The 26,404-nt window shown below is 48.7% G+C and overlaps 1 protein-coding gene across 1 annotated transcript in view; it reads right to left on the reverse strand.

Annotated features, from left to right (window-relative positions):
• Nucleotides 1-4,360: 4,360 nt before the first annotated feature.
• LOC132244871 (AP-2 complex subunit beta-like) overlaps nucleotides 4,361-26,404 on the reverse strand; it is a 31,424-nt gene continuing 9,380 nt past the window's right edge. Inside the window, exons 5-10 of the mRNA XM_059717534.1 lie at nucleotides 23,287-23,402; nucleotides 21,218-21,383; nucleotides 19,780-19,878; nucleotides 15,347-15,606; nucleotides 10,873-11,063; nucleotides 4,361-4,574 (exon numbers count right to left, since the gene is read on the reverse strand). Coding sequence (XP_059573517.1) covers nucleotides 4,564-4,574; nucleotides 10,873-11,063; nucleotides 15,347-15,606; nucleotides 19,780-19,878; nucleotides 21,218-21,383; nucleotides 23,287-23,402 — 843 coding nt within the window. The 3' untranslated portion in view covers nucleotides 4,361-4,563. The remainder of the gene's footprint in view (nucleotides 4,575-10,872; nucleotides 11,064-15,346; nucleotides 15,607-19,779; nucleotides 19,879-21,217; nucleotides 21,384-23,286; nucleotides 23,403-26,404) is intronic.

The raw sequence follows: 26,404 nt of genomic DNA on the forward strand, positions 1-26,404 counted from the left end.
CACAGCCCCCGCACTCAGCACCTTGCCCTGGTGGGAGGGAGACCCCTGGTTGCCATGGCAAAAGAGCTGTTGTGTCCAGTGACATCACAATGGCCAGCCTCACTCTCAGGTACCGGCTCCTCCCAGTGCTCTACTGCCCTTCACCCGTGCCAATTGCCTTTCCTTGTCCTTGTGCCTCATCTCTGTTGGTTAGTTAGTTCCTTACTTTAGCAGTTTGTTGGGTAGTTTGTTAGTTCTTTAGGTAGTTTCTTAGTTCGTTAGCCAGTTAGATTGTTAGTTTGTTAGCTAATTAGTTTCTTAGTTCATTAGGTAGGTATTTTGTTAGTTGCTAGGTTGTTCGTTAGTTCGTTAGATAGTTCAATAGTTAGTTATTTCATTAGTTCGTTAGTTAGTTGTTTGTTAGTTAGATTAGTAGTTCCTTAGGCATTAGTTAGGTAGTTAGGTTTAGTCCATCCTCCTATCCGGGTGTCGGAGGCGAGCACCAGTTGCAGACATGAGTGACCTTTCTCACTCAGCCATGGGGTTGGCCCTGGGGACATGGCACGGGTCCGTCCCGGGGACTTTTGGGAGATGTGACAAGCTGTGAGCGGGCCTGAGGTTGGCCAAGGCCCCAGCACTCGTCCCCATGCCTTGTCCCTGCTCTCGGCAGTCCGGCACCTCTTTCCCTCCTTCAGCTCAGGCTGTGTTTCTTTCCAGATGCTCTGGCAGGAGAAGCTGCCCCCCGTGTGCCTGCGCTCCAGCAACCTGGGTGAGACCTGGGCATGTGCCCCACCATGGGAACAAGAAGGGCTGGGCAGCACGAGAGTCCACAGGGCTGTGTGGTTTTCCCTCCCGTCAGGGTTCGGCTAGCAGGCTAAGCCCATGCTGTTCAAGGTGCAATCTGGACAGCCCCCGCCTTGTGCCACCCCCTCCCCAGCTGTCACCCCCTGCTCTTCACCAGCAAGTTCCCTGGGGAAGGGGAACAGGACTGGCCCCCATGGGCTCCTCACGCTGGGCCAGGTCCTGGCCCTGCAGCCCCTGCCCATGCCCCAGCCCTGGGAGCCTTCCTCCTTTCAATGGCCCTGCTGCCGTGCTCCCTTGCAAGGTGGCACTCATACAGGCTCTGGGATCCCCATCCTAAAAGTGGTGCTCAGTGCCATCCAGCCTGATGCTCAGCTCTCATGTCCTCTCAGCACCAGATGCCAGCCTGGGCGCAGACGGTTGGGCCAAAAGAAAACTGCCCCCCATTAAAGGGTCCCCATCTGTCCCCTCCGTTGGACAAGTACACGAGAGGAGGGACCCTGCACCCGGTGAGTTCGGGACTGGCGTGAGCGGTGGAGGGACTTGCATGGTTGCATGGGGAGGGGACAAGGTCCTGCTCCCCGGACGGACTCCCACCCAACCCCCGTGAAGGAAGGCCCTGCCCATGTGGCATGCAGGACTCCTGGCAGGTCCCCCACGCATTGTGCCCTGGAGGGGCTGGTCGCCCTGCAGCAGTGTGGGCCCAGCTGACGGGCGGCCCCTTGTCTCCCCGCAGGGCCCATCCCTGCTTCTGCGTGAGTCTCTCTTTGGGGAAGGGCTGTTTTGTGGGATGGCGCCGTCAGTCTCCCTGAGCCCACAAATGTGCTTTGTCCCCACAGTGCTCGGCAAAGGGAAGAGCAGCTCCTGGTGAGTTGTGGGGTGGGGCAAGTCCAGCAGCAGTGTGGGGCAGGTGAGGGAGCAGGCTGAGGCCGAGCTTGGCGGTGGAGGTGCCTCTGTTGGGTGCCCGATATGCTCGGTGCAGCCGTGGGCATGGTCTGACGGGCTGGGGTGATTGTGGTGCAGACTCAAGTGGAGGAGCTGGAACAGGAGAATCGCGCCCTGGTGCTGGCCCTCCAGGCACACAGGGAGCAGGGCCAGGCTCTGGAGGACAGCCCCACAGAGGTGAGTTGCTCTGCATGCCCCTGCCCAGGGAGACGGGGAGTGTGTGCGCGCCTGTGTGTGCCCAGGGCAAGGCTGTGTCCTGCTGTGCCAGGCCCTGCACTCGAGGGGCTGGGTGCTGTCTCGGCTCTATGTGGGGAGGGCATGTGTGTGTGCGGTGCTGGGCACTACGTGAGCCTTGTGGGTGTCACAATGTGGGACCGGTGTGGTGACAGGTCTGGGTCTGTGGTGCATGGACCTCCCCTACTTCGTGGCTGGCTATCTCCTCCCTCATACTCCGCCAGGTTGCCAGCACTGAGCCAGGGGTTTGCATTTTGTCACTGCCACCGTTTTTTCATTTGCAACAGCTTCCCATGGAGGGGGTCGCGGAGGAGTGCCTGCCCATTACCGTGGAGGCCAGCACCCAGGCAGAGGGCCCCTGCCACGAGCACGCCGGTACCCAGACCAGGGCCATCTGCCTGGCCGCTGCGGGCTGCCAGGGGGAACCCCTGGCCAGAACAGTGGAGAGCACACAAACAGAGGCTCACCACTGTCCAAAAGGACTGGAGCACAGGGAGAGGTTTGATGCTTTTTATACTGCTAGTGTGTGGGGGTGCTGGGGGTGTCACGTGCAGCGTTCCCGCTGCAGGGCAGGCTGGCAGGCTGGGAGCAGGGGTCTTTGCAAGTCAGGGAGTTCTTCCGTCAAAGGGCCTGTTGGGTTTGAATTCAGTCCATGATCCATCTCTGACCAGTTGCTTCTTGTGCAATCAGGCGGAAACGCCCCTCCCAGGGGGTTGAGGCCGGGACGCAGACAAGTGCTCCCCCCACTGTGGAAGCCAGCACCCAGGCAGAGGGCCCCCAAAATCAGGACGCCTCCACACAGACAAGGGCCCTCTGCCTGGTAGACGTGGCCTGTGACCCCCTGCCCCCCTTCCTAGATTTTGGGGGTTTTTTCTAAAGAAATGTTTCATGCTCCAAGCCAAATCAGCCAGCTCTGTGAGTCAGTGCAGAACCATAAGTGGCTCTACAGCTGGCAAACATGATGCTTTCTCTAGCGTTAGGTTGTGAGCGTGGGATCAGTGAGGGGAGCTGAAGGAGGGCTGGAGCCAGGAGGCCGTTCCTGGTCCTGGGAAAGGTCTCGCAGGTTGGGAGAAGGACGGCGTGGGGGCAGGAGCCCAGGAAGGGAAGAGGTGAGTGAATGGGTATGACTAGTGTGTCTTCAGTAAGTGCCTTGCCCGCAAGTCCCTCCAGCACCCTGAGTGTCTAGGTGGGACAGGGCTGGGACAGCGGCGCTGCAGGCCTGGGCTCTCTGTGCTGGGAGCCGTCCCTGTTGTGTATGTCCAGACGGCAGCCAGGAACCAGACCTAGGCGCAGGCAGCACAGCGGGAGGAAGGGAGGTGAGTCTGGCAGGACACCCAGGGCCGGTCCCTGGAACAAAGGCAGCAATGGAGAGAGGGGAGGCCTGGGCATGGGGTGGTGGGAGTGGCCGGTGCCTGGGGGCTTGGGGTGAATGGGAGGTGACCAGTGTCTCTGCCTCCCACCTGCAGGGCTCACACTGTGGCAAAGGGGAGGAGGAGAAGGTCGGGGGCAGCAAGGAGGTGAGTTTCCCCCCTGCACCCCAACCAGACCCAGGCCTGAGGGGCTGCCCCTCCACCAGCCCGCATCATCATGTGTCCCCCACCTCCAGGCCACTCAGGATGACCCGTGCCACCTCTCTGCCAGGGTCCTAGTGCCCTGCATGGACCAGCTATCTTCTGGGTTGGCCCCTCATTGCCCACCTCTGGGCCTCAGGTCCCTGTTGCCAGGGGTTCATCCCAGGAATCAGAGCTTCTGGCCCAGGCCAGGCCCGCTGGGACAGAAAGCCCCACTGAGCCACGTGTGAGAGCCACATCCTGCTCCCTGCTGGGGAGACGCTCCTTTACCCCGTGGTTGTTCCCGGGGGTGAGCTGAAGGACTCCACACTGAGCGTGCCCTGACTCTGCCCTTCTCTGGCAGGTTCCAGCTCGCCTGGATGCTCCCATGCTGCCTCACCCTGAGAAGGTGAATCCCTGCACTCCTCCCCTCCCATTCCACCTCTGTCGTCCCCTCCCTTCATCCTCCCATTCCCGATCTGCCGGGATGGATCCACAGGATGACAGCATTGGTGCCTCTGCCTGTCTGAGCATGTAAGTGGCTTCTCACTCCTTGTAGTTTTCTGAAGCCTCTTCTCTTGTGTCCTTGCCTTGGGCCCATGCATCCAACAGAGGAGCTTGGTAGTCCTTATGTTGAGATTGCCCCCTCACTCTCATGTAACCTTGTCACAGGCCCCCGCCCGACTCACCTCCGCACTGCCACTCAGGAGGCCCGGCGACATTCAAGCATCCAGTGTCACGACGAACAGTGGAGCCTCGCCCACTGGCCAAGGGCTTGGCTGCAATGGGTGAAAAGTGGGCTTGCAGATGGAGGCACCCCTGCGAGCTTCTACTGGGACACTGTCAACTTGTTAGATGCTCTCCTCCCAGCCAGGAGGGATCTGGTGGTTTTCCCCAAGGCCAGCATGCCCAGGGAAGCAGTTCACACCCATCTGGCTTCTGCAGCATCGTTGCCTTACTTGGCTGGCCAGTATGAGCCATTTAACTTCCATTACCTGTTGAGCTGTGAAGTTGAACATAAAAGGCAGAAGCAGAATGCTTGGGGTCTCAAGTCTCACCAGACACCTAAGAGAGAAGAAAAGACAAGATCGTCATGCCCACGAGTCACCAGGGGTAAGGACAAGACCCAGGTCAGTCTGAACCTCAGTGCCGGCTAAACTTTTCTGTCTGGTAAAGGATCCAATTTTGTGTCTGGTAACGTACGTTTTATTCAGGGAGAAAGAGTTTGAAGCACCTTCATCCAACAGCACATCGGGCTTGTGGTTAATTAACTCAGGCGGTGTGGGGGAGGAGGTCTGGCTGACTGAATGAATGCGCGTGTGTGTGTATTTAGAAATATGAGCCACTGACCAGGTCTGAGACTACGGTTGGGTTCAGCCGCCCCAATTCTGCCTGACAGGGCAGTTTTGAAAGCAAGGCGGCCCAACTGGAACCTCGTGACCCAGTGGACAGGGCTTCCGAGTAATTTGGTCTTTTTCTCTCTGGCTATTGAACGAATGTGTGTGTGTGTATTTAGAAAAATGAGCCACTGACCAGGTCCGGGACTAAGGCTGGGTCTAGCCGCCCCGATTCTGCCTAAAAAGGTAGCGTCGAAAGCAAGGGGCCCAGCTGGAACCTCGTGACCCAGTGGACAGGGCGTCTGAGTGATTTTGTCTTTTCCAAACCCCTTGTCCCAGTAGCTTCTGCCGAAAGCAGGAGTGAAAGGATCCCTCTTGTGTTTCCCTCCCCATTTCCGTTTTATGAGCTGGTTTCTGGTCAGAAGCCTTTTTTCTGGGCAGTGAAAAACTGCGGGGCAAGGCACTGAGTGGCCTGGACATCCTAAATAAGCCTCTCCTATGTCTCCCTGTGCAACTGAAAATGGGAACAAGTCAGTCTAAACAAGTTCCCATCCCCCCTAAGGGGACTCCAGCGTACTTCATGTGCACACACTATTCTCCCGAGGCTTGCAAGTACCTGGATAAGTGGAACTGGTATACTAAGGATGATCCCATGAAGCATTTTCCACAGGAAGGAACACTTGCTCAGGATAAAATAGTGCACTTAAGAGGGGCTTTAGATTTCTGTGGATCCAAAACACCACAATACCAGTGGGACACGTACTTTTATTGGTATGATGAAATGTCCAAAAGGTGGACAGAATCTCAAACTAGAAATCTAAGACTCTTAAGAAAAATTAAACCGCAGTTAAAAGTTGTTCGGGAGAAATTGGCTGCTCCCACAAATTACACGCCGGCCACCGCTCTGATGTATCCAGCATTGCCCGGGGCGCCCCCACCACCAGACCCAGCAGAGGATATCCTGGACCTTTGTTCAAACCCTGCTCTCCTGAGACTCCCACATCAGGAACAACCGGTTCAACATCAGGCTGCAGCCCAGGTCCAAGAAGCCTTACCTCAACCACCGGATGTTCCCTGTCACAACCTCAAAGCAGGAGATTGGGTCTACGTAAAGGTCTATCAATGCAAAAATGCACTTCAACCCAGATGGAAAGGACGTTTCCAGGTACTTCTGACCGCTAATTCTGCTGTTCGTTGCCAAGGTCACCAAACGTGGACTCACGGCTCACACTGCAAGAAGGTATCACCTCAATTGGACCCCGAAGCAGCTGAATTCCAACCCAGGTTGGGACCTTTCCCTGAGGCCAAGGACAAAGACCCTCAGGACCTCACTCAGGCAAGTGAGGAGCATCAGGGTGCAAGTGCTAGTAACCTCTCCCCTGAACCCAACACCTCAGCCCAGCCAGATTCATCAGTTGAAGAACAAAGATATCATCTCCGGCCTCGAAGAAAGTAAATGCTCCCACTCGGAAGATCACCACCTTGATTAAGACCAGGAGGCGACGTTCTCAGTCCTTTAGGTAACCTGAGCCCAGAAGACGGAGAAAGACTTTGGCTGCCATCCCGGGTTTGGCTGGTAGTGTTCTTTTTCTTACTGGTGCTGGTTATGTTTGTTGTTGAAATTCTTTGTCCCTCCTGTCTCTAAAAATGGCACTGATATCCTGATACATCACACCTGGGTATCTTAGTATCACCCAAGTGGGGTGGGAGAAAAATTTGTACTTGCAGATCTCCCTTACGGTGGCTCAAGCTGGAAATAAAAGTAACTGCTGGATATGTGCTCTCAGCCCAGCGCACCTACACCAATGAATCCCAATGATCGGAGTACCAATATCCCTCCAGCAATGGGGAAAAATAAACGGCAGCTTCGTTAGACACTACTCGTTAGCTGCCCATCGGTCCGCTCCTAAGGAATGGAGGGCCGCCCCTGCTGGATAATCTCCCCAAGAGTAGAGGCGCCTTTCTGTTACAGATCCAACAACACCGGAGCTTATAATAAAGCCACACCTGTAGGACACTACCCTCATTGCCTAACTACTCTAGATTATAGCCCTAATAGCACCAGTGGAATCCTGTTGGGTAAAGTACCCTCTCTCAGTTGTACAGGATTCATGGTCTACAACTTTTCTAAGGAACCTCATGTTGCTCTCATTGCAAACAGATCGGAATTTGACATTCACTCCAATTTTACTTCTTGTAATATATCTCGGTCCAGCAGGATAGCAGCCGAACGTGGTCCGCCCTATACGATGCATATCAATTGAAAGTGCCAGGTATGGCACAACACCTGTCCAGATTTGAGTACCCTTTCTGCCCCGGGCCTTTACTGGCTCTGCAGAAACTGGGCTCATAAAATCTTGCCCTGGAATTGAGTGGGGGCACGCACTTGTGGATGTGTTATCCCTGGTTTCGAAATGCATAGTGCAATATATTTGGAACAAGTAAAAAATTTCAACCATCACATGAAAAGGGCGGTTAACCCCTTAGCTACCAGAAACACAGGGTTCCATCAATTTGTGAGAGCCTTCATACCGTGGCTTGGAGTAAGAGAATTGGAACTAGCCATAATTAACATTTCAGCCACAATTGAAGCTATGGGAAATGCCACTGCGGATGCAATTCAGGCTCTGCTAGAAGAGATCTCCCAGATCTCACAAGTAATTATACAACACCACATAGCCCTAGGTTACTTATTAGTATCCCAGGGAGGAGTATGTGCCTTAGTAAACTCCACCTGTTGTGTCTATGTCAATCAGGACATGCGAATAGAAACCGACATTCGTAAAATTCGAAATCAGTTAAGGGTCCTACATCAAGCGGCCTCAAAAAATACTGACTGGGGTCTAGAAGTAATGTGGTCTTGGCTAACCTCCTGGCTCCCAGATTTCGGGGCCCTTGGCAAGAAAATCCTGTATGGAATATTGTTTGTCTTGATAGTGCTGACAATGTTTTATGTCTTAGTGCAAGTGATCCTCTGCTGCGTGAAAGCCAGCAGGAGAAGCTTTAGCAAGGCAAGAAAACCCATGGCAGAGTCTAGAATAATGGTGTTACAGAAGTGTGAGCAAATTGAAAGAAAACATGAAAGGATGCATGATGAAATAGAGGGGCTCATGAGAATGGAAGTTTAAGGCTAAAGTGAGACTAAATAGTCTCAAAGTGGGGTCTGGAATCAGAAAAAAATAAATGCCTTAAACTTTGATCATTTGAGTTAGAAGATGACATAACCGCTTTGTGGAGAATTGCTGGCTCTGTACAGTAGAACAGATAAGGGAAAGTGTTTGTTCTTTGTAACTCCTCTGCAACTGCTTCACTCACCGTGGTCTTGAAGATAGCAGAAAGTATGTACAACTCTGATTTCCAGGTGCAAGAAGGAGGTTTGTGAACTAACCTCGCCTCCCCCATAAGTTCCCATCCTGATTACAGCAAAGAAGTAATGAAGTAATATTATAGCCGCGTTTCATGCTAATTTCACTATATGATCACGTGAGTTGTAAGCGACTGTTAAAAAGTATATAAGCTTCCTGATTTTGCTCTTGGGGGGGACCCCTTCCAAGTGCTTGGGAAATCCATGTCACTTTGGAATCCCCCCTACAGCTGTAGTTTCTTTTGAATAAAAGCTTCTGCTGACCTGACCCAAAAGTATGCTGCGTGTGTTTTCACGACACAGTGGTATCCTAGCAGAGAAGTACAGAGGGCTGAGGATGCTGCACGAGCAGGGCAGTGCAGGACTCCAACTCCTGTCATGGCCCGCTCAGATTTGAATAATTCTCAGACTCTGCTGAATCCCTATCGTCAACTCTCTCAGGCGGGACACGTGAAGTAGACGAGGAGAAGACTAGCCCCAAAGGTTGCTGGATAGATTCTTGTTTGATCCGTTCCATTACATCAATCCGTACGGCCACAGACTGATGTCAACAAAAGAAGTAACCAAAGCAGAGGTTCAATCTCAAGTGTTTGAAAAACCCTGCTAACAGACATCCCCCCCAGCAGCGCCTCCGAGAGAATCGTGCCAACTGCCCTGATGCGCTTGACACTAGTGATAGTGGATACGTTATGTTGCAAATAACGTATCGCAATAGTTATATCATATCCCATGAAGTCATCAAAAAATTACTGGATGCACTTGTGATTGGCTTGCTGAGTTTTAGGTCCTTTTTAAGTGACCACCTTTCCTGTGAGTTTTTCAACCTTCTGACTCTTAAACAATATGAGTTAGTGACCATGGACCCCTTCAAAACCAGGAAGCTGTTTATGTATCACCTGCCAGGAAAAGGGAAAACAACTGTGACCCTGAAGATCATTGAGAAGTTAGGGAATGTGTTTCTGTGAGAAATGGAGGAAATTCTCTACATTTGTGAGAATCAGCCCCTGAGAGAATTGGTGATGTAAGCATTACAGATGTCCCTCCAAACTTATTTAGATACTTTATCTCCTCAATTCTGAGTTTTTATTCTCCATTTAGCATGAAAAAAAAAGCCCCTTGTCTTGGAACCAAGTATGAGGGTTGTGGGGGGCCAAGTGACTGCTGCAGCTTGGGCACACAAACTGGATCCACCCTGTACACTGATGCTACCCCAACTGTCCAACCACATGGGGCTAAAAGGTTGGACATGACTTATCTAACCCATTTTTGTCCTTAAGTTACTCTCATCCACAAGGTCTCTGGCCAACAACCAAGTGCCTCGACATTCAATACAGAAGGTTTGTCTCTGCAACCAGAGATGAAGGTGTCTCTACAGGGATTTCTGGCTCAAATGCCTCTTTCAAGCTGTCACATGACATTGTTGTCTGAATTGTATGAATGTAATTAAAGAAATAAAATTAGTTACAGTGCACAGCAGTGGCTGTCTCTCTCTTCATCAGTGGTCACTGAACTGAGCTCCCGCTGCTGGGCTTATACAGTACATGCTGCTGAGAACTGCAGCCAAGGACTAGCATGCCTGTTCCACTGATGTGAACTTCAGGTGCACGAACTGCTGCTCAAACAGCACAGAGATCAAATAAGTTGAGCACATCTGATCTCTGTGAATAGCAATGCTAGGGAGGGTTAGATTTGTTTTTACTTCATCAGCTAGTGAAACACCACAAGTTGGGCTCTGTATTTAATGTCTGTTTTAGCAAGACTGCTACAATGAATGGAGAAGCTGACAAATAAGGATTTGTTGCATCGGGGCTTGTCCAGCTGTACAAACAGCCTCTCACTCCTCCAAAGCTGCCGCTTGATGGTAGAGGCCTGACTCACAGTGCTGAAGGCTAAATGTGCTACTGTATTCAGTGATCTGTTCTCTTACTGAATGGCAGCCACAGATTTAAGACCTGCTGCACCCATTATTCAGTTGCATAACAAATTTTCCCCCTTCTGATTCGGTCATGACAGCTTATGCCCAGCTTGCTCTCCCCAGGCAAGAGGCAGAATGAATTTATTCATTCTCTGGTGCCTGACCCTTTTAATATTAGAATACTACCTTGTGAGTGCCTGTGGTGAAGGGCAGGACTATGCGGAGTAGCAGAGTGCTTCCTCTTGGCCTAACTGCAATTAAGATGTCACCGATACTTAAAGCAAGACATGCTCTGGAGAATACACAAATAGGATGGTGCAGGCTATAAAGATGGAGCTTGTAATGAAATTCAATTGAGTTGGGAACAAGAGGGCACCATGAAAGCCCTTTAGAAGGGGAACTGGTGTATTTTATAATGCTCTCGGACACCTTAGGAACTGACAGGGCTCTTCAATCCTCCTCCCCTGCTTCCCAGTGAGAGAAAGCAGGAAATAGTCCTATCGATCTACAATGGGAATCTAAGTTGTGTGGTAGCATTCTTTACTAAAGGAAGAACCTGGCTGTGAACTGGCACAGAAGTAACACTGGCTGCTGAGGGTCCCAGTAATCTATGAATCTCTTCAGGTCCCAGTAGCGGGCACTCAGCACAAAGGGAATGAATACCCAAGGTCTTGCCAACCGCTGAGACCACAAATGTTTTTAGTTACTGTACAGCATTTGAAATGGAAGAAAGAGTACATTCCTTACCAAACTGTCTAACCCTCCGCCAAGGAGGTCCACAGCACCACAGCATGGAGGACACTTGGGGTACATTCACTGGGGGGCCCAGGTCAAGGTTCAGAAGATCACCCAGAAGGTCACCTTGAGATGGGATAACCTGAGGCTGCTCCAAGTTGGTAGTGGCAGTGGTTCCCACAGCGCTGTCTCCTGCGTCAGTGCTGTGGGCAAACAGAAAATAAATAAGGTAGAATATTTAGTCACTTTTGTTGCAGCCTTTGGAGCTCCAGAGAAGAGAAACTGCAGAACAAAGACCCATGAATGACCGCCAAAAATACAAATGACCCACAAACAGCGACATGGTACAGCTCCAAGCAATGGTGTTTTGTTTTTTTGGCGACTGACCAAAACGCATGATTTATGATCACCAATTGGAGGCAACAAGTAATGGGAATTGGTGGTTAGTGTTTATTGCTTAAGGTGTCCCTGGGTTAGCCGAATTATCTCCTTAGCCAACACACATGGGACATACCAAGTTATTCAACTGTCTTTTCTTCCTTCTAGCAATCGCAACAGTCTGAAGCTTCAGACACAAGGCACAAATGGGAAAAGGACAAATTTCTTTCTCTAGAAATTAGCTTTCTTGCTAAAGCATGAAATATAACTTGCCCTATGCCAGCATCTAACTTTCACTTGTTGTGAAGTATTCTAGACCTTTTTTTCAACCCAGCTAGCATTATTTCAATGTAAGGTAGTGGGACACACACACACAAGATGCACACACACACATGACGGGTGGACTGCAAGTGCCATAGTGGCCACTCAAATTCCTGTGCATCATTACAATATTTTTATATTCAGAGAAGCTATACAATTTTAGATTCACTTTATGCTTCTCCTACCCCCACACTCCCAACTGTCTGCAGTAAGGGAGCAAGTTATTTTCACGCAGTATTACTGCACATGCATCAGGGGGTTTTAAGGAAGTTCTCCTGGAATTAATATTCTGATAAGGTGTTTTAAAATGGGAACATTCCTGTAGGGATCCCACCCTACTAATTTGTGAGTAGCCTTGATCCTCCTTCCTGATACTGCCATGATTTGTCTGAAGATACCTTTGGAAACTGCATACATGCTGTTGGTCACTTTGGTGAATGCAGAAAAGGATATAAGAAAAAGATTATTGGAATGAAATTTAGTCCCTTAATAGTGTTAATGCTGACTTTTTTTCATGCTTCCACCTTTAGTAGCAGGGCTTTTACATACTGAATATGCTGAAATGCTCACTTGAAAGCAATTTCCCTGATCCAGCTCAATCCCCAGTAAGAGCAAAACGTGTGACCTGGATGATTTTTATGAACAATGGACATGAGTAAAATTGTATTACAGCAATGCCAAAGGGTCAAACCCCTTCCTTCAGTCTCCTTCCTGCTGTATACTATGACACTTTAATGTTCCACCTCTCCTCTACTTATATGCCCTTTCTCTTCTCTAATGGAGATGCACAATCACTTTTCTTCAAAGACTGTGTGTGTGTGGTGTTTTTCGTTTTTTGTTTTTTTAAACTGTAGCGGCCCCCAAGGCCAATGAGAAATCTGCATGACAGCTTTCAAAAGAATAAAAAGAATCATGAATGGCCATATATTAAGAATACAGACATGCTATCATGTTTCCCTTCTTTTATTGCCCTGGGAGAACAATGAAAGGGAGAGTGTTTCAATACCTGTTCACCAGCAGATCTTCTCTTGAATTAATATATTTGGGCTTTCCCAGAACGTCAGCACAGCTCCCAGAATCCTTAAGCCAAAGTTAAATCGGACCCAGCTTTGGCTGCTCCCAGAACACCAGCAGCAAAAACTTGTTGGAAGACAAGTAGCTGCTGGTGGCTGCAAACCAAGGACTGAAATATAAACATCCTAAGAGAAGAGCAAGCATGGTATTTAAAGATAATATCACTCTAAAGAAAAATCCCCACAAGCAAAAAAAGTGTCTGACCTTCCACGGCTGATAGGCAAAACGCTGGCTTTCAACCTACTCCCCTGACTCTTGGGATTTCATCACAGAACCCCAAAAAGGTACCACTAATTCATGACAACTGGTGTGCCTGAATAGAAAGAGCAGAGCACCTGGAAGCAGCTCATGTGGCTGAGCAGCCCATGTGGCTGAGAACTTCTTATCAGCTGAGAACTGGAGCAGTTAAAGGCCGACATACTACCTTTAGAGGACAATGCATAGGAGAAAGTTCACACTGCCAACACAACTATGAGTAATTTCTTGCAGGATTACGCCCAGAAGTTCAACACTTAACCCTTCCATTTTAATTATACCATTTGTATGGTGGGGGGGAGGGGGGGAAGGGGGGGAATCAATAATTTAAGCAAGCACTTATCCCAAGAATCTGCCACCGAAAAGTTTCGTCTCCTCAGAACAAAAGAAATTAAGATTCCACCCAAGTTTTTTTGAAAAATCACTGTCTTCCACTGGCAGTTTTAGCTTGATCCAAGTGAACAGACATGCAAGTATTGCTGGCATCCGGAAGATGCAAGTCAATTTCCCTGCGCAGAGCAAGAGGACATGCAATGAGTGATTTCAGTCTCCCCGCAACACTGCCCCTGAGGAGTAGTATTGTGAATATGAAATTGAAAGCCATAATTTGGCTTACTGCAATACTGCTGCAAAGAAGGCTCTCCCCTGAAGCCTGATCAACATGTCTTTTTATCAGGCAGTAAGGCTGATAATCACAATAATGACATCTCTTTATTAAGCTGAGCTCATGTAGAAGAAATCTAATTTGCCAATGAATAGCACCATTTGCCTTTAATTTACAAAGAGCACAGGAGCACAGCACTGAAAGTTAACACTCTCTCCAAAGTACTGTTTGTTGTTCCCCTGGTTGCTTCTTCACGTTGTTGCGGATTGAGGTATAGAGGATATTGGCCCAGCTAACAGATGATTAAGTAACGTGATATTAGAGCAGTGCAGTGATATAAGCAATAGCTATACGGTACTTGGAAAATCAAAGGGAGTCCGTTGGCTATCTGGACAGCATCTGCCAGTGTTGAATCCCTAAGCTCTGTGCTCTAGAAGTGGTGAAGAACTCATCTGAGCTATACCAGCTTTGACCTGAAATAACAATGAACAGGAGAGCTAGTTGGCCAAGCCTGAGATGGAGATTTGGTCTCACCTTTGGCCTGAGCTAGCCCATTCTGCTCTTGGCCCCTGAGCAGGACATAGTTCTTCTGTTTCCATTGCACTACGCTGCAGAAGCCCCAGAAGTCCTGAGTGTAACTTGAGGTTGCAGGCCTTTGGTCAATGCAGCCAGACTAAGTTTCAGACAGAGGAAAAGCTACTAAACTTCATAATGCTCCAAAGCCATGGAAAGTGTTTTAGCCATCAGGAGTATTTGTATCTATGGAAGGGAGATATGAGGAGACAGCAAAGGCACAACTGTCTATACCGATTTGCAAGAGGATAGCAAAACAATCAGACAAACAATAAACCAACAGTGGTTCAAGAACGACTTCCCGGGGTTTCTGGTACACATTACATTGACACTATACCTTCAACTGGAAAAAGAGCTGCAACTGTAACTGATGCACTTAGCAAGTAGTATAACTCACCTGAAGAAGGAACCATGGAACGGAATGAAATACTGTAACATGGGGCTGTCCAACTTCTAAGCCACTGAAAGCCACACCAATGGGGGCTGCACACTGTGCAGGCTACAGCAGCAGGCAAGCCACGGATGGACAACTGGGCTGCACAGGCACGCACCACGAGGCCCCCAACTGCTCTGTGAATCCCTCCCCCAAGCTGCTACACCGTAGAGGCACAATTCCTTTATATACTGCTGCAATACATGCACTCATGGGCACTTCCCCAGCATCACTGCACAAAAAGCCACCTCACATACCACAGGGAATACAATGCTTCCCCCCTCGACCTCCCATTTCCCTCTCCCCTTGCACAGCCCAGCCTGACTATCAGCTCCCCATGCAGTGCTGCACTGCACTGCCTTCTGAAGCAAAAGCAGGAGGAGGGAGAGCCCAGAGACTTTGGCTGCTAGGAGCAGCTGCCTGGTTTGAGCCTGAAGACTGCAATTTAACCCCTTACAGGCTGCACACAGCCTGTGGGCTGCCAGTTGAACAGAACCGCTATAAAACAAGGATTCCAGTACACTGTGCACTTACTATTTGATTTCAGATCACAAGCTTATTGCCCAGTCTGCTCTTTGGTTTGTATTTTTTGTCTTTAGAGAAAATTTGTAACAGACAGAACAAACCAAAACCTTTCTACTTTCACAGCATTATTTAAGCTTTAACTTACCTTAGTTTTACTCCAGGCCAAACTTCAATGACCTGACCTAGCACTTTTTCTACCCGTTCTGTTTTTGAAAAGTTAACAAACTTTTCAAAACAAAGCTGGGGGAATTTTTTTACTATTTCTTCCCTAATTCACATTCTCAGAGCAGGGAAGGCCAATAACGTAGCTATTCCTTGCTTACCTGCCATGGTGAATTGGCAAATGCTTGCGGTGGATCCCGTGGCTGCCCTCCACAAAGGCATTGGGTGGTTTGTGGTACACAGAAGCCAATGACCCAATGTGGCAGATGAGCTCATCCAGCAGTGTTGGCTCAATCAGGTCAGTCTCCTCAGAAATCAGTGGCTTTTCTGATAAAACCACTTCTTTGGCAGTCACAGGATCCGTGGAGAGAAGGCGCCAATAGATATAACCACGATCTCGCAGGTCTGGGTTGTCTGAATCCTAAAAGAAAACAGAGTCTCATCCAGGGATTTGAAGCAGGCTTATTTGCTGCAGTCACATTCTTTTTCTTCCAGTAACCTTGTTCTCTTTTACTGGAAATGAAACTACAACCTTGAAGACAATGCTACTGACTGAAGTACTTGCCATAAACAGCAACATTTGAAACAAAAATTAGAGTTTGGCTTCTTGCCCCTCAGCTAAATAGCCAGTCAAAGAGGAAAACATCTAGTTGAATAGAAAAGGGATCGAGTGAGATAATCAAGTACAACAGACCTCAGGGTTTAGAACTCCCTCCACTCCATTCCAAATGTGCTCTTCTAATTGTCCTTATTTAATCCTACCATAAATATAAATAGAGGGATCAAAATGACTTCCTCATTCAGCCACGTACTAGTAGCACATGCATAATACTGTGCCATGAAAGACAATGACTGAGGATTACAAGGGCACTGGTAGGACAAGGCACATAAAGCCACAGGATAGGTGGCTAATTTGCTAAGAGTTTGCTTTACATACACTTTTGAAAGGGAGCATAAAAGTTCACACACACACACACACACACACACACACTCTCTCATTGTTAAAGACATCCTTCAGTCTTTCAGGCCTCCAGCTGTCAGTAACATCCTTTTTATTGTAGATAATTCTGTACCACCATGAAAAGCTGTTTTAAAAAAGAGAGATAAAAGCCTAGCTTCCAAAGGAAAAGAAACAAGAAGCTCCAGTATTTTTGGGGTGTAAGGAGTAATTTTATATTGGACATTTAAGCTACCCATGGAAGTAAGGGCGCTGATCACCAGGGATCCAGGTTTCCTGCTTCCCATGCAAAAATGGGAAAAACTGTGGATTTTCCCTTTTAACAGACAAAAAAAGTGGATTTTTCATTTTAATGGAGATACCCACAGATTTTCTACTTTTGCAAAGAGCTCTCTGCAGGCTGGCAGAGTTCCAGCCTGCAAGAGCTTCTTGCAAAAAGTGCGGCAAACTCTCAGCCAAGGGCGGGCAAAATACGTCCTGTGGGCTGGATCTGGCCCATGGAGGGGCTTTGCCCAGCCCGTGGTGGGTCCCTCAGCCCCACCTGGCCCAGGCACCACCCACCCATGGCATGTACTGCAGCCCCCTGGACACGCAGCAGGGCTGGGGTGGCTCTGTGGCTGGACTGCCTTTCTAGGCAGCCCAGGCGGCAGTGGCTCCTTCTGGCAGTCACTGCTGTTGGCCCCAGATCCATGGTACGAGCAAGGAACCAGCAGCACAACTCCAGTCCAGCCACTCTGCACCTACTTGGGACTCACCCGTCCAGGATCAGCAGTGGCGGCTGCCAGGCAGGTACTTCCTGCTGCAGCTGCCCAGAGCCTATGCCGGGGTGCCTTGCGTCTCAACTGCTCTGTCACTGCTGCCCCACTGGGCAGCCCAGATGTGGTGCTGAAGATGTAGGGAAACCCAACACAGGCTCCAGGCAGCTGCAGCAGGAAGGATCCAGCAGCAATGAGGGGGAGGAGCCATTTTTCCCCCACGCTGAGGAACAATTTTTGCCTGGCAGCCGCCACTGCTGAGCCTGGGCACATGAGTCCAGAGCAAGCATGGGGCAGGCTGGATCAGGGCTACACGCTGTCGTGGAAACACACACAGAGTACTTTTGGGTCAGGTCAGCAGAAGCTTTTATTCAAAAGAAACTACAGCTGTAGGGGGAGTTCCAAAGTGACATGGATTTCCCAAGCACTTGGAAGGGGTCCCCCCCCAAGAGCAAAATCAGGAGGCTTATATACTTTTTAACAGTCGCTTACAACTCACGTGATCATATAGTGAAATTAGCATGAAAAGCGGCTATAATATTACTTCATTATTTCTTTGCTGTTATCAGGATGGGAATTATGGGGGAGGTGGGGTTAGTTCACAAACCTCCTTCTTGCACCTGGAAATCTACTTTGTACATACTTTTTTTTTCTACCTTCAAGGCCGCGGTGAGCGAAGCATTTGCAGAAGAGTGACAAAGAACAAACACTTGCCCTTATCTGTTCTACTGTACCGAGCCAGCAGTTCTCCACAAAGCGGTTATGTCATCTTATAACTAAAATAATCAAAGTTTAAGGCATATATTTTTTCTGATTCCACAACACATAGGCTCCTACCAGTACAACAGGCCTGGGGCCAGCGGTGGCAGCAGCTGGAAGGAGCCACCGCCACCTGGGCTGTCTAGAAAAGTAGTCCAGGTGTGGAGCCGCCTCAGCCCTGCTGTGTGTCCAGGGGGCAGCAGGATATACCACATGTGGGTGGTGCAGAGCAGGCACGGGGCAGGCTGGGGTCAGGGATGTGTATGTGGATTTCTGTCTGGTCTGCTCCTGCTGGGGTGAGTCCAGAGTGGGTGTGGGATGGGGCTGGGACTGTGGGGCTGGGCGCACAGACTCCAGGTTGTTGTGGGGCAGATGCTGACCAGCTCACGGGGCTGTGTGCGGGGGGGGGTGCTGCAGGCTTCCATGCACACCCCGCCATACCCAAAAACCCTTCTCCCACAAGCACCACAACCACACCATCTCCCACACACAATCACACATCCCTCCCCAAATGCACCCCTCCCCACCCCACATACCCGTACTCAAGTCTAAATGCTTCTCCAGCATTATAGCCAACTGAATGTAACCAGGTTTTATAAGATTTCAAATCTCAAAACACCTGCTGGAATAGACAAAAGTAGATTTTTTTTTCTCCTCACCTCCTTCTCCTACTCTGTCTTCAGGGAGGTTGTTATCTAGGCTGGATGATTTGGGCTAGCACGGGTACCCTACCACATGCTACAATCTCACCTCCATTTTGTTCTGGAGATCTCTCCCGACACACATTAAGCCCTCAAATTAGAGATGGCTAGAAATACATGCTTAGATACTCTCATGCTAAAGTGAAAAATAACAGTATCTCTACCTCTGAATCAGAGGTCAGAGCACTAAAACACTAAAGGGCCTATTGCTATGCAACTTGCATTGCATTATTATTCATAGAAATATGCAATAAGCCAGACTGAATTAAGGTTTGTGACAAACAAGAGGGGAAAAAATGGCACCCTAGGATCATACTAGGCTCTTAAGTGTTTTGTGACTCAGCAGAGTGGGGTTTAATGCCTGGCACATTTCTTTTGCAGGCTCTCTCTATAATGATACACTGTATCCTAGACCCAACCAAGCATAAAGTTCAGGGACTGCCTAATGGCATCTTTGTCTCTGCTGCTATGCAGGCTCCAAACCTAACTTTTACCCCATTCTTTGATGGCATTAACAGTGGCTCCACACATCAAGGTGAGGATTCTAAATGCCAGCAGACCGTGCCTGTGACCTTTCTTAAAGCAAAGCAGACCAGATGATGGCAGTTTAAAACATTTTGGAAAAAGAACAAACTCTCTGAAAGCTGGAAGGGATTTTATATTAATTGTACAATGCAGCAGGTCTTTGGAAGAGAGGGTGCAAAGGGCACTGGACGACTAGCCCCAGTGAATGCAAGAGAGCTAAGCTGAGGCCTCCGCTGTTCCTGTCAGAGGAAAATCCTCTCTAACGATCTGGAGTTGCAGGACTTCAGGCTGTCAGTTCAAATCTGGTTCAGATTCACAGGGATCCAAGGTCAGGGGATCTCTGCTCAGCAGCCCATGCAAGCTGGTCGAAATCCAGTATTAAAAATGTCCAACAACATTGCCACTTTTGTTGGTAGCCTGGGAGCAAAAGAAAGCCTTGTTCTTTTGATTTCATAACACTGCTAGTGTTCTGCTCCAATGCCCGCTGGTTACAAAATGTTTGCCAGTCCCGACATCTCTTCTCTTCCACTTCATCTCTCTGATTTTAACTACAAGCCATCTTTCTGAGGGAGAAGATTCTTTGGATCTCTATGGAACCTACCCATCCTATGCTTCGTGTTCCACATCACAGAGACAAAACCAGGGTAGGACCAAGGGTTGAAGAAGAATTAAGCAGCAACTACACCACAGCAATAGTGCCTTGGAAAACCCAAACACTGAAAGTCACAGCCCTTTGACTCAGAGTGGAGGAACTGGTTATGCTGTAGAAACCCTTCATTCCTGTCTCTTGGCACATCTAGTTCCCTTGGCATTGTCAAGGCAGAGCACACGGTACTGTCTGCCAGCATCACGATGCTTGGACCACCTGGGTTCCTACTGGATACAGCTTGGCATACCTGTGTGGCCAGGCTTAGGACCTGCTGAACCAGCTCCTGCGTTTCTGAGGGCTTCTTTAAGAACAGCTTCACTATAGCGGTCAGCAGAGTGAGCTGCACCTAAGATAAAGCAGGAACACAACAAAGGTTAGGAAAGGAACATAAAAGTATGCAGATACTCAAAGCTACAATGTGAGGTTAGCTTGTAACACTGCCTTGTCCAAACCCAAACAACACAGCAGAACCCTGCATACCAGCATATGCTACTGTCTCATTTTAACTGGCTAGAAGCTAATGCAAACTGCACAGATCACATGCAAATACAGAATACTGATTTAGCACAAAGCATGTGAACCTTTTGCCCAATGAGTTAAACAGCTCCATGGGTTTTTTTTTTAAATCACAGGTTTTATTTTATACTTCCATTGCTGTAGTTTTGCATTAAGATCTCAAGCTGTCTTAACAAGCAGTTGGGGTCAATGATGACCACATTATAAGTTACTTCATTGTTCACCTCTCCCAAGCAGACGTGGGGGGGAGGGGATGTTAAAGCCAACTAGGACAGCATATGTAAGTCTTTCCTTTCCTCAGAGCAAAAGAAACTACCTACTTGATGCACTAACTCAGTATTCCAGTAAGACACAAAACAAGCCTACTGAATTCTTCTGCAAATGGCAGAGAGGACCATTCAGACTTAGCCTCAGGCCATGGCTACACTAGCAGTGCATTACCCCAATAGGAATACCAACATGCTATACTGGCAAAGTGCTCCTACCATCAACTCATAATGGCAAGACTGCACTCTAGCTGGTGTTAGCTTATTTCAACCTCCAACCTAGCGAACCAGATTTAAACTAGTAACAGTGAAGTTTTGTCAGAATAATTTGAGTCCCCACTATGCCAGCATAGCTAGGTCAGTCAGGATCACTCCTGATGTAATATGCAATTTCACACTCAGGACTGGCTGAAAGTTTCCAACAGAGAGTGTCCTCTAGAAAACTGGGTCTTCAACTAAATGAAATTTTGCATGAAGTGCCAGGTCTTCCCATAACATTGATATTTTTGTCAGAAAACAAAATGGCCCCAAGCCACAAAATATTTTGCTGTTGTAGCACCTTCAGGGGCCTCACATTGGGATATCCTTGTGTCCCCATTTGTCCTGGTTTCCCTGACAGAAGTAACATTTCCCATTATATACTACATATGGAAACTCCCATCATGCACTGCTTTCCACCTGTTTTATTTTTTAGAGGACATATTATGGTGTATTATGCAAGACACAGTCAAACCAGGGAGCCAGTCTACAGAGGGAAATGAAAGCAGGGGATCCTGAAGGACAGCCTCCCAAGAGTCCTTGAATTTTAGCCAAACATTTGAAGTTTTCCAATTAGCTCTAGTAATACTATGGTCAGCCACTGCATATCACCTTGAAGGATGGGGGTGGAGAGCACAGCTTTACCTGGGTGCTTTCATCATGGAATCCTTCCAAAAAGCTCTCCAGCAGCTCATCTGCATTGTCTATTCTTTCTGCATATTCACCCACTATCCAGATCATGGCTGCTCTGGCATCCGGCTCATCCAGGCAATCTAGATTCTCACACAATGTGGCAATGATGCTCTCATACCTGATTTATCAGAACAAAGCCTGATTACTGGGGGCAAATTACATCACTGTGGAACTAGCACTCTAACCCATGCCATGCCATTAGGGGTGAAGCCCTCTGATCAAAATCATGATAACTTACATTATTACGAGCTATAAAATGGTACACAGCAAGGAGATGAGTTACATGATAAAAATGTTTCCAATGACACTATCATCTTCGTAAATGATGCCCACTTAGTTAAGATTCCAAAGGCTCCTCTTTCTCTTTTAGGCAGCAAGACTATGTAGGAGATAAAACTCAAGACACAGACTTGCCATATTTGTCTCCTTAATAAAAGGTATCTTTGCTCCAACAAGTCAAATAAGCTCAGTCACTTCTCTTGAATCTTTATCAGGTCTTGCCTTTTCACTGGCTGCTGTTCCTGGCTGGGATTTCTAACCAGGGTATCAATACCTCCCCAGTAGCTTAGCACTAAAATTAATATTGGCATCAGCACACAGCTCTGGTGGGGTACCTCTATGGCATGTAATGAGTCTCCCTGCAACTGGCAGCAGGATTAGCCACAGAGGCCTGAAGATGTATGTATACCCTTTGCTACTCATCTATCCTCACATCTCAGTTGAAAGATGCTGCTGTACTAGTTGAACACACACAAGTCCCTCAAATAAAAGGGGAGGAAGAACCAACGACACACCTACAGGCTGGGGAACTCCCTGCTTGCCAGTGCTGAGACAGAAAAGGATCTTGGAGTCATCATTGACGCCACAATGAACATGGGCCGACAGCGTGGGGACGCAGTCAGGGAGGCCAACCATACCTTGTCGTGCATCCACAGATGCATCTCAAGCAGGTCCAAGGAGGTGATCCTCCCCCTCTATGCGACACTGGTCAGGCCGCAGCTGGAGTACTGCGTCCAGTTCTGGGCGCCACACTTCAGGAGAAATGTGGCCAATATGGAAAGGGTCCAAAGGAGGGCCACCCGCATGATCAGGGGGCAGCAGGGCAGGCCATACAAGGAGAGGCTGAGGGACCTGAACCTGTTCAGCCTCCAAAAGAGAAGGCTAAGAGGGGATCTAGTGGCCGTTTACAAACTAGTCAAGGGGGACCAACAGGCAATGAGAGCATCTCTGTTCCCCCGAGCAATCCTGGGAGTTACAAGAAACAATGGACATAAGCTAGCAGAGGGTAGTTCCAGGCTAGACATTAGGAAGAGCTATTTCACTGTCAGGGAGGCTAGGACCTGGAACCAACTTCCAAAAGAAGTGGTGCTGGCTCCTACCCTGGAGGTCTTTAAAAGGAGGCTGGACGACCATCTGGCCGGGGTCGTTTGACCCCAGTATTCTTTCCTGCCACGGCAGGGGGTTGGACTAGATGATCTCCTCAGGTCCCTTCCAACCCTACCAACTATGAAACTATGAAAACAGAAGGCTAAGCCCATGGTAACATTTAACAAATGGAGTTTGTTTGAAACAACACCCTGAGCTCTTGGGAGGTGAAACATGTTTTTAAGCTTGTGAACCTTCTGCTGGAGGTGGCTTATAAAATCACCCGACAGACGCTAGCAATTACAGGAGCCTAATGCTGTAAGATAGGTCAGTGTTTCAATGTAACCACCATAATCAGAATTTTATTGATTTTAATTAACTTGTACTTAATGAAAACTAAACATCTGTATGGAGGAAAACTCTTCCCACTCAAACACATACTGTGTCAAAGAGCAATCTATTAGCAACACTAGGGTACCACATTCTTGGATTAGAATAGTCCACTTTTCAGAAAGAGAGACACCTTATCCATTAAAGCTGGAGAAGTTACACAAATGATGGGAGCTTTGAGTTACAGGGCACTGAGCAAAATAGGGGCAGTTGTCCTTTAAGGCATTAGCTGCTCAGGTCCTTAGGCCTGTAATACTTTCACTTACTTGTTGGGATACTTGCGGAAGATGTCCCTTATGACAACAATAGCCTCCTGGACAACGTAGTTGACCTTGGTCTGGATGAGGTCCAGCAGGGTACTCACACAGCGTTCTGCAGATTGCTGAGGAGAAAAGCAGTATGGTAGTCTTAGAACAATTTGCCGCAAGGCAAAGCAAATAAACCGCCCACATGTTGTATATGATCTGAAAATTGAGGTGTACTTCTAAGCCCAAAACAGAGGCAAAGGCTAGCAAGCAGCCCTGAGCACATGCACAGTTTGCAGATAGGAGCTTAGTGCTGGCATATTCAAAACTTTGCAGGACAAAGACAATGTCCTTTAACTCAAGGGCTTGTCACAAGAAAAAAAAAGGTTTTATTCTGACATGATATCCAACCAGTGGTCAGCACACATGCAAAAGTGATATTAACAGACACTACCTGCATTAATACTTCTGCATCCCCTTGCTAGCCAATACACAAAACAGGCTAGCACCCTGCAGGAGCTGCCTGTCAGTATTCAGGATTGAAAGGAAGTTCAAGGAGGACTAGTACAATGTGCTGGGGGAAGAGAAACATGTAAAAGCTACAGGGAGAAATGGCAGGGATCCTGGTTTTCCCTGATAAAAAGTTGCATATTCTCTGATAAAAAAATTGCAAATTCTCTAATAAAACCCACCAAATCCATGATTAAAATTAAAGGCACCACACAACCCCCACAGTCCTGCTGGTGCCCCTCACTCCCCACACCTTCCCCACAGCCTGCACAGCCCTGCTGGTACCCCTCTACAGTGGGAGGAGTTCCAGGCCCAGTTGTATAGTACACCGGAGCAAGTCCCTAGCAATGATAACATCTCTATCCAGGCACACTGGACAGACTCAAGTCTGCTGTCCAAGACGCCTGCGCCCAGACTATTGAGTTCGCATTGCAACAGAACCAGGACTGGTTTGACGCCAATGACACTCAGATCTGCAATCTCCTCAAGTGGAAGCGTGCAGCCTTCATCACCTGGCAAAGCCATCCACAAACTCGGCGAAAGACAGCAGTGTACCACCAGCTGAAGGCTAAGGTCCAGTGATGCATCCGCGACATGAAAAACAACTGGTGGGTAGAGAAGGTGTGCGTGATCCAGAGCTACGCCAACCAGCATGACATACATAACTTCTTCCAGGCTACCAAGACAACTTATGGACACCGCTCCATTGGACAAAACCCCCTCCGATCACAGGATGGCTCCTGGCTCCTCAAGGATGATGATGCCATCCATCTGTGCTGGAAGGAGCATTTCGAACTCCTCCTGAACTGGGAGTCCACCGTATCAGAGGAGACTCTCCAAGTCATCCCGCAACACCCTGCGGTTGTTTCCCTTGGTGATCCACGAACCATCGGAGAGCTGAGGCAGGCCATCCAACAGATGAAAACCAACAAAGCCTGCGGGCCCAATGGTATACCCACAGAGGTCTACCATGCTGGTGGCTTCCGGCTCGCATCACAACTCCACCAGCTTATCCTCCACCTTTGGGACAAAGTGGGCATCCCTGGGGATCTCAAGAACACGATCATCATGACCTTCCACAAGAAGGGAGACAAATCTGACTGTGGGAACAACAGGGGGATTTCTATCCTGTCCACTGCAGGTAATATCCTGGCCCACATCCTCCTGAACTGCTTTCATCCCATCACCACAGAGATCCTTCCAGAAACCCAATGCGGCTTCCAACCATCCCGGGGCACTGCAGACATGGTTTTCGTTGCCAGGCAGATCCAAGAAAAATGTCGGAAGCAAAATCAAGAACTGTTCCTTGCCTTCATTGACCTGACCAAGGCATTTGATTCCTTAAATCGTGAAGCTGTGTGGACCATCCCCCAATGCCTTGGCTGCCCGCTGAAGTCTGTCACCATACTGAGATTCCTGCGTGATGATATGACTGCCACTATCCTGAGTGGAAGATCTGAAACCAACGTCTTCTGCACCCAGACTGGGGTCAAACAAGGTTGCACGATCACCCCCAGCTTGTTCACCATCTACCTGACCGTCATCATCCACCTCATCCAAGATTATCCACCATCTGGCATCAGTACCCAGTATCAACTGGACGGGAAGATTTTCAATCTTGGGCACTTCTGGGCAAAAACGAAACTCACCACCAAGGACATCCATGACCTTCAGTTTGTAGACAACTGCTGTGTGATGGGACACTTTGCACAGGATGTGCAAGTGACCCTAGATCTCTTTGACACTTCATATAAGAGACTTGGCCTGTTCCTGAACGTTGCCAAGACAAAGGTTCTCCACCCACCCTCCCCAAGCCAGCTGAACATCCCTTGTGCTAGCTACGTAGACAAGGAGGCTCTGGAGTACGTGGAGCACTTTCTGTATCTCGACAGCCACCTCTCTCAACAGGCTACCATCAGGTCAGCTGCATCAGTGTCGCAGTTTGAAGACGGCGGCAATGTGTCTTCGAAAATAGAGACCTTTGGAAGTCAACAAAGCTCCTGCTTTATAAGGCTGTCATGCTGACCACCCTCCTCTACTACAGTGAAAGCTGGACTGTCTACCGATGCCACATTAAGACCCTCGAGAGCTTTCACCAGCGGTGCCCGTGTCAAATCCCAGGGATCAAATGGGAGGACTGCTGGACCAGCACAAGTGTCCTCCACAAAGCTGCGTCCACTAGCATCAAAGCCTTGCTCTTGAGAAATCAACTCTGATGGACAGGCCACCGCGTACAGATGTCCGAGAACCGCCTCCCTCGCCAGATTCTCTTCTCCCAGCTCTCTGTTGGCCAATGCTCAAAGGGCGACTGAAGGAAATGGTACAAAGACATGCTCAAGGTTGCCCTCAAGCACATAGGTATTGACATCAACAGCTGGGAGGAGCAAGCTGCTGACTGTTCAGTGTGGAGCCATCTGGTCCACCAAGGTGCACACCATTTTGAGGCCCAACAATTCGATACTGAGGTGAAATGGCAGTGGTAGAGGAAGGACAAGGAGACTAACCCAGGACTGTGAATCCCACTCCTCCGCATAACATGAATCCCACTCCTCCGTGTAACACCATGCCCCATTGCAAAAGAATGTACGCATCCAGAATCGGGCTTCTCAGTCACCTGAGGACCCATCAA

This window comes from Alligator mississippiensis, chromosome 14 (genome assembly GCF_030867095.1).
Source record: "Alligator mississippiensis isolate rAllMis1 chromosome 14, rAllMis1, whole genome shotgun sequence".
NCBI classification, from domain to species: Eukaryota; Metazoa; Chordata; order Crocodylia; family Alligatoridae; genus Alligator; species Alligator mississippiensis.